At 37.1% G+C, this 9095-nt stretch overlaps 1 protein-coding gene across 3 annotated transcripts in view; it reads right to left on the bottom strand.

Annotated features, from left to right (window-relative positions):
* Positions 1-322: 322 nt before the first annotated feature.
* FAM169A (family with sequence similarity 169 member A) overlaps positions 323-9095 on the bottom strand; it is a 35796-nt gene continuing 27023 nt past the window's right edge. For all 3 annotated transcript variants that reach the window (XM_082074268.1, XM_082074270.1, XM_082074269.1), the window contains exons 10-13: positions 8683-8821; positions 6425-6590; positions 5368-5574; positions 323-4665 (exon numbers count right to left, since the gene is read on the bottom strand). In XM_082074268.1, the coding sequence (XP_081930394.1) occupies positions 4129-4665; positions 5368-5574; positions 6425-6590; positions 8683-8821 (1049 nt within the window). In that variant the 3' untranslated portion in view covers positions 323-4128. The remainder of the gene's footprint in view (positions 4666-5367; positions 5575-6424; positions 6591-8682; positions 8822-9095) is intronic.

Below are 9095 nucleotides of genomic sequence, written 5' to 3'. Positions count from 1 at the left end.
TATAGCAAACTACATTAATAACTGCTACTTTTATAGCAACTATGCAAGATGATGTAAACAGCAGAATGCATGCTGTAACATTCAGAATGGCTTTTTTTTTAATAAAAGTCTGACGCTAATTAAGTAGGGGAAAATGATACTAATTACGTACAGGAAATTGTTTTAATAGGTGAAAGATTTTTCAATTAATAATCTCCGAGCTTTTGAAAGTCCGTGGTAGCAGACAGACTGTAAAATTATGCTAGTTCTAGTGAACTAACACATTTTAAACACACCTCTTGTATAGCGGAAGGGATTCAAATACTAAAAACCAAGAAAGAAATAATCACAAAATATAAGTTTAATTACTACTTCAAAACATTTCAAAAGCAGCCAAGACTACTAAAAAAAGGAAAAACTAACACTGTAACAATACTTAAGTACAATACTCTAGAAGAGCAACACAGCTTTCATAAGATTTATAAACAGCATATCACTAGTTTAGAAAACATCTAACACCACATTTGTGAAAATAGCTTTAGACGTATATCCCCTTGGAAATAAGTTTCAGAACAGTCACTTTGAGCAGAGAAGCTGAAACTTAGGCCTATTTGTTGCTATGTTTAACTTAGTGTTGATGATATCATAAATTATTGATTACTGACATCTACAAATGAAATGGCATTTAAAAAGCAACAGACTATGGTCAGACATCATTTCAAATAAGTTAAAAGCACTTTTGAAATAAGCTATGTATGCATTTTCATGTAAAGGGCTATTAAACATGAGAAGAACAAAAAAGAGTTCTGCATAAAATGCAAACTAGACCAGAAGACAATGTGGGAGAAGTAAAGCAAGTTCTGTCAAAAATTAACAAGCAGTACAAGAGAGACATTTGAACAAATGTTGGATTCAAATACAAAACCATTGACCATTTAAATGCAAGGCTGAAGTTACAAATTAATGTTCTTTAAACTCTATTCCTAGACTAAATAAAGCTCAAAAATAATACTGCTTGCTTTCACTGCACACATAGTTCCATAGCATGTTGTAATAGCACTTGGTACAAACTTGTATAAAGTTGATCTTTTAATCATTGATTGCTGGTGCAATAAGATCTTAAAAATTTCTTAAGAGTTTGATGGTAATAAAACAGACAGTTGACAGACAAAAGAAAATTGCCCAAGCCTAAAAACTGCTGGTTTTCCCAAGATAAAACATTTCAGTCGATACAGTTGTCAGGTATGTTCTCTTGCATTAACATAAGAGAAGCTGTAGATTATTGAACTACTGTTCCAATAGGGACAATCAGTACAGCAATAAAAAATATTAAAGTCAATATTTTGATTTTGCTACTCTGTGAAATGATTGATGCCAAATAAGTTGCTATAAGCTGCATCCTTGAACTCAAAGTACTGCTGCAATCACAATTAGAACAACAACCAGTTTCTAAGACTGTACTGGTTATCAGAATTGCTAACTGCACCCCAACAGCCCACATTATGTACACAACAGTCTGGTCATCAGCTACCATCTCAGATACCCCAGATTTACAGTGGTTTCCACCCAGCAGTAAACTTAAAAGATGTGAATTTAACTTCAGTATTTAAAATTGACTCACTGAAATGAGATCAGAAATCTGATTGTTCTCAGTAGAAACCGTGACCGACCTAATAATCCTGTTGTAATACTTATGTATTCAATACGCAAATGTCTTAGAAAATACTAATCAGAATCAGTTCCAACTTAGCCATGAAAAGTAAAAGCCAGATGAGTGACATTACTTTTTAACAAGCAGTGTTCTGACCTCACAAGAAATACAAGTGATAAATATATGTATAAAAAAATCCACCTATAAGTAACTGGAATAACTGGGACTCGCTTTTCATAAGCAAAAGAACCCTTAACTTTTTGAAAGTGGATACATTTCTGTCAATTGAAGTATTCAGCAGATTAATCTTTAAGTATAGCTTGCTCTAAAAATGAAAGATGAGTCACAATATGCTGTATAGAACCACCCTATTTTAAGCCACCAGGCCTCACAAATCCCAGATTCTTAGAATGCAATAAATGTATTTTCTAGCGACTGGTTTGTGTGTGTGATTTTGGTTTTGTTTGGGGTTTGGTTTTTTTTTGTTTGTTTGTTTTTTTACAATAACTTTTAGCACTTAATGAGAAGCCATACAGAAGATAAGAGTTTTGTCTCATGCGCTGTATTGAAAATGCTTGATAAGTTTTAGAAATGCTGAAGGTTCACTTGAATATGTTTACAAACAATCATGAAAGATCTGGAACATCTATCTCATGGGGTTAATAAGGGCTACCTGCATATACATTGACAGGAAGTTACAGCTACATACAATAGCTCAAGAAACCCAGACTCAACTGAGTAATACAATGCACCCTTGATCTAAAGTTTAGGTAATATCTGTTTCTTAAAAACTGCCTTCTTTTTTTTTTTTTCCTCTGTAAACTGCTTTTAACAGATTAAATAGGAGTATGGTAGTTCATCAGCTGAAAGAAACAGTATGGATGTATCTTATACAGTTAAAATATCTTATAAATACATTTAAACTGTATAAGCATAACATCTAAAACCAGGTTCTTACATTAGCCTCATAAAGGGATAAAATTAAGACAGGATTGTAACTATTCAAGTGAACCTTGGTCTCAGAAGTTCTGAACAGCAATTTCTAGATACTTCTGGTTTTGAGAAACGAGTGAGAGAGTAGTTCACTGATCTCTGAAATGGCATATAGCAGGACAGATAGAGGTGTTATTTCCTGAGTTTTTAACCCATTACAAGAGGAACTTCATTTATTCATAGAAACACATAGCAAACTAAGAAGTAACTTATTGCATGTGTGACAAATTAAGTATATGGTTTGCCAGGAGAACCTCTGAAAGGAAACATGCACGAAAAGCCCATTTTTGTTTGTTTGCCTACAGCAGAGTTTGGTTGCTGCTTTCAAGAAAAGCTGTGAACTGGGAAACTATCATCCCAGGGATTATACCCAAGTTACAAAAAGAAAGTGGGAATCGGAAGTATTTGCAAGCAATCACCTTCTCACTCCTAAAGGCATAGAAGTTTGGCAAACAAGCATTTGCTGAAACACCCACTAATATTCACACTAATGAATGTCACAACCACCTGAAACGCCAGCACTCATGGGAGTCACACATCTGGCAGACATGTTTCAATAGTTACCCCACAGTACCAGCTGAGTATTTGGAAAACACAAAGCACCACTTCCATTCAGACCAAAACAAGATCAAAAGTTGTCATATCCTTTTCCTGTAATGTAACAAGTAATCAAGTATCCACTAAATACATGCAAGTAGTTAGGAAGGCAGTTTAAATTATTCCATCTATGTACTGGAGTCTACACTCCATACACTCTGGAAAAAACTTCCCAAGATGCTCGCTTTGAAAGCTACAAATAGCTTACTGTGTAGACATCTCTTAATCTTCACATCAATAACTTCATTATCAGAGTGTACTATGGCTGACACTATGCTGACAGCATTTCTACTGACTTGGCTGTTTCAAGTGGTTCTCACAAAAGACAGATGCTATGCATGTTGTTTTCAGCTACCAAGTTACACCTTCTTGTGTATTTTGACACCTAGAATTACAGCATCTTACATCCTGTTAACCTCATCTGAGAAAATCTATGAGAAGGGAACAAAAAGCAAGGAAGGATTTCTCCTATTCTGCTTCTTTTCACAGTACAAAATACAGATATTAAAAAAAAACAAACCACTAGAGTGATATCTGGCCTCATGGAAGTCTACGGGAATTTAAGGGACCTTGACAGGGCCAGGATTTCACACTGCATTTTTCTTCCACAGCTACCACCTCAAATATGCAAACTGTTCCCTTTGCTAGCACAACCATATTTATTCAGTATGTATCCTTTATAAAAGCAGAAGACTGGCTGCTTACTTTCATACTCTGATGAAGCTCAGTGTCTAGTGGTTAAACATTCAAGAAAACTTGAGGGAAGGTGATAAATCCCAAGAGGAAATCCAACCCAGGATTTTAAACACGTGTGTCCTGTATCCAACATGGTTTAGTTACAGCCTAGTGTTTTACATAAAATAATAACTTTCTTATAAATAGATGAATTAACAGTCAATACTTCATTTTTAAGCTGGCTTTCCTTTTTTCTTGGGTGGACCTTTGTAGCCTTTGGCCTTTCTCCGCAAGTTTCTCCGATCTACAATGGGTACCTCAATTTCGGCTTCCTCAGAGCTGCTGTCGGCAGCCCGCTCCACTGTTGTCTGCGTGTACTGATCCATCTGCTCACACTCTTCTATGTGCTCTTCAGACTGGTTCTTCTGTTCTTCCTGTCCAGAAGGCTGCTGTAAAGAAACACCCTCCAGTTCAACCACTACCAAAGAGCTCTGACTCAAGCCAGAGGCCTCCTGTGAGTTGTGCCCTACTTCCTCATTTTGATCTTCCAATGAGGAAGCTGTTTTGGGCAATACATTTTCAGAAACAGATTCTTCTGCTGGTTCAGTTGCGACAGAGCTGGGCAGGCCATTATCAGATGGTTCCTCCGATGCTGAAGCAGCCGCATTTTCAGTGGTGGGCTTTTCAGATTCTTGCTGTTCTTCAGTACCCTCCCCTTCTACTAATGGGCTTTCTTCAGTCAGCATTTCTGAATCATTTGCATTTAAAACCTGTAGGGGGGTGGGGGACAAGGGTGCCAAAACAACCAAAAGGGCAATTAACTTAAGATACAAGAGGCTGAACAACTACTGGCCCTAGCTAGCAACTTCAGAGGATATTTTGGCATTCAGCAACTTTTAGTACTATGAATACAGGCAACAAGCCGGTCCTTTCCTATTTTTTGCACCAGACTATTTTGTGAGCTGCATCTGATATCCAGAGTTACTCTCCTATTTTCAAATTCAAATGATTCAAAAGGATTATTCAGGTAAAAATATTCTGAAATTAATCCCATGGTGGGGGGGAGAAAAGTAAAATCTGTTCTAGAAGGGTATTTCACCAGTAATTGATTACTTGTACACTTCATCAGGGCAGAACCACCAGAAAAAAAATAAGGATGTGGCTTTTCAATTCATATCCAACTAATATTATAGTGAGAAAGAGCTCTTTCATTACTGCCAAGGCAAACTGGAGCAATGTAACTTTCTTTTTGGTATTGCATACATACATGCCTCACTACTGCATATTAAAACAGAAACATCAGTATATTCTGCTTATGGATTTACATCACCCAGCCTAACAATTGCTTCTCTCAAAAACTTCATATGATGGTAGGGGCTATGTTCTATCTGTTACTTAACAAAAGACAAACACAACAAGATCTGTATGCTCTGATGGAAAGATTACTTCACATTTTGTTTCAATTCTCTCACCTTCTCTGATACAGTGTCTTCTGAAGGTTTTGCCGGAGCCTCAAGAATTAAGGGAACAATCAGTGTTAAGGGTTCTTCTCCTTGACTCTCAACTTGCAATTTTGATTCACCACCTAGAACTTCATTTGCTGCTTCCTCTTCAGCCATAAATGATGTCTTACCAGTTTCTTCTGTTACCTCACCATTAAGAGGCTCTGATGGATTTCCCTAAAATCAATCAATCAATCAATCAAATGTCTAAGCCATGATTATGCCCAGCCATTGTTCCCCAACACCAGTGGGTGTGATTTAAATTTGCAGCTTAATGTGAGAAGCAGATAGCTCAGGTACCTAGAAACATGTACTAGGAAGGCAGAGCAGCTAACTTAACCAGAGACTGAGCTTGGTCTGTCACCTGCACTAAATTTCTGACCACAGCTTACAGTGTTTGGAGCCAAGCCAAGCAGTTTTCATGCACCTCAGAAGCATACATGCTGGAGTTACTCCTTGAACCCAACAGTGTACGATCCACTTGCCCACTGATCAGTAAGAACATAAAATCCTGGAGGCATTGCTAGGCACAAAGGGTAATTAGATTTAAATTCAAGTTGCTAGCAAGTTGTAGATGAAAGGTAGATCTAACATCAAAGCAGGCAAGTTTTATGTGAAGTAAAAAGGCAAACAGTAGTCATTGAAACATACTAGCTATTGGTTTCTTCAAATAAACTTGTTTTTTTGTTTAAATTAGAGATACTGGATGAGATCTTGACCTTATTCCCATTCTCCAGAATTTTTAAGTAGGAGAACTCAATTACAAAAATTGGGTTGGTAGACAAACTAGAAATTCACCTTACTGAAGATCCTACAAAGTCTGTTGTTCAAAGTAAGTATAATAGAATATTCCCTGAAATTAATTCTATACCAGCCTGCCTGAGGTTCTCAGATATACTTCTCAGCAAAGCACTGGTAAGAAAAAGAGTTGATAGTCACACAGATCAAGCAGCAAGAGCCATATTTAACATATTTAACTGTAGCTGTATTCTAAACTTATCTGCTATCACTATTGCACTTAGCTTACCTCCTTCTCACTCCGTTTCTCAGGGGGTGATACACGTGGCTCTGCTTCTGATACAGACTGGCCTTCATTTTCAACAATCATTTCCTCATCCTTCTCAACAGTATTCTCATCAGATATCACTATGGTATCTTCAGAGCTTTTAGATGTTTGGGTATCACATTCCAGCCTGCAGCAAGTATTAAGATACATCCTTTAATCTTTGAGATTAATCCATAATTTTGGCAATCTCAGCAGTTAAATTCTTTTATGACCAATTATAAAGTACTGTATCACATGCTTGCCATAGGAAATAAGAATGCAGAAAACTACCTACATCTAAAAATGGCTAACTCCTCATTAGGAAAAAAAAAAAAAAATCAACTGCTCTATCTCACTACAACTATCTCACTTCCATTGTATGGGAATAAAAGTCAGAAATGTGTTTGTTATTTTAAATCTAGAAAGTAGTAATCCATTACATATTTGGAAACCACAAAGGGGTGAGAAAGGAAGCAACTTCTCCTAACTCCCACTGTAGAAACATTTAAAAATTACAGAGTTATAAAAGCAAATGTTTGTATAAGTGTTGAATATACATATATTACCAAGACCATGACTGGAAAAGAATTCAAGGCCATAAACACATCATGGCTGAAGATGTATTCAGCTAGAGATTTAATTAAAAAATAGCTAAAGATGAATGCACCTGATGGGTAGTAACACTATCTCAAACATTCAGTCCTCAGTTTTGAGATGACAAAACTTAGATGATCTTGAAGCATTACATGAAAGCAAAGAAAAAATTGCAACAGATTTGCAGGAGGCTGCTTCATGATCTCAAAGGCAGTACTGGAGGGTTTTATCCCAGGTGCCAATCTTGAGATGAAGGCACTTCACCCAAAAGAGCCCCTAACAGAAGACCCTGCTACATTTGTTAATGTGCATGGAAGGTGAGAACAAAGCTGATCCTTGCCATCAGGATTCCCCTTAGCTCTGCTCACAACCACCACATTACACATCTTGTTAAAAGGAGCAGTGGCACCTCACTGACTTGATTTTGCAAGGCCCAAAATACTGACGTTCAGTAACAGGATAGTCCTCTCACATACCAACTAGGCAATTGTTAGTAGTAACATGGCAAAGAATTTCTCAACCCGTGGCAGTGTCAAACCATGCCATTTGGCCTGTCTGAACCAGCTTAAGGGAGCACACTGATAGTGCAGGACAGCAGTGCTTATCTCTGTAGTTCCACAGAGAAATTTAAACACAAAAAAATTGGGCTCCATCTAGCTGAAGACCTCAGCTTCATGTGGAAAAAAAAAACCCTTACAACAAATTTTCTTTAAAAAAAACTAATGGAACAAGTTCAAGGGATTTCCTAGAAAATAATCAGGTTACCTCCAGTTCTTCAATGGGGATTTTGGAGTTGCAGTGGGTTTTTTTGAAAGAACATAAGAGAGAGACACTGGGGGGACAACAGTCAGTGTGTACAGTAGCTACAGGAAAGGGAAGGAAGGAGCAATTTATTTATTTAAAATATCCACAGTTTTGCTTTCTAGATGGAAGCCAGTGCAAATTAGTACTTCAGGCCCCATCTTGTATGAATTCTTATGGCATGCAAGTGTTAAAATTCTTCACATCCTGATTACACAATCATTACACAGGATAACATCCTTTAAACTGGAGAAAACTTCCCCCATGGCCCCCAGGATTTAAGTTTGGATATGACAGTTTTGTATCAGAATTTGTCTAAAGAAAGGGCTTTACTTTGAAGACAGGTGGCTCCCTATAACTCTTTTGTTATTAAGTGACAAGCAGTAACCAGCTCCCAAACTAAACAGTGAGAGTTTATTTTACTGCAATATGCCACCGTAAAAAGAAGTCAGGAAGGGACATCTCACCTTTCCAAAGATCACACAGAGCATTGTGGATACATGTCCAGTTACGTTATCACAAGAAACTATACTGTATGAATACAGATGTTTCTACCTTCACGCAGACTCAGTTATAAGAACACCCTGAGCCCACACTGTTTTCCTGATGTTATTTCCAGTATCTGCTGAGTTTTCAGAGACACTGCATGTTGGTGTAGTCACTCCTCAGGTGATGTCTCGATTTCATTTTTCACATCAGGCTTTATTTTTAGTAATCTTAAAAACAAATAAGTAATGTAGAAAGAAAGCAGAAAAAATATCAAGTAGCACACTGTGAGACACTGATCTAGTATGGGACTGCCCAAGCAACAAAATAAGAAATCAGTAAAATATGGGCTGCTGTACCTGCTTTCTGACGCATGAAGAGCATTTTCCTCATCTCTTTGGGAAGTTCCAGGTTCAGACTCCTGGCATTTTTTTCCTATCCTGGGACGTTTTAAATGACTGCTTCGTGTCCGAATGGAAACGGGAGCTACATTAGGGTCTTAGCGAAAAATAAACAAACAAAAACAAACACAAAAAAGCACAACAAAATAAATGCAAGTGAACAAATACAGTCTAAGATCTGCATGTATTTTCCCCCCTAGTATTTCATTAAAGCAATGGAGTGCAAGTAATAGAGTATTTCGTTGTCATTTTTCTTTTTCAAAATACACATGCATAATATCTTTACCAATCATAACAATATTATCCAAAGCCTTCTAAAAGGTTTATGAGCTGAGCCTCAGCGCCTCAGTGGAAGGCATGTTTTTATACAC

The sequence above is a fragment of the Streptopelia decaocto genome (genome assembly GCF_964273445.1).
Source record: "Streptopelia decaocto genome assembly, chromosome: Z".
NCBI classification, from domain to species: domain Eukaryota; kingdom Metazoa; phylum Chordata; class Aves; order Columbiformes; family Columbidae; genus Streptopelia; species Streptopelia decaocto.
Note: the sequence above shows the minus strand (reverse complement) of the source record. Positions and strands in the feature narration are given on the sequence as shown.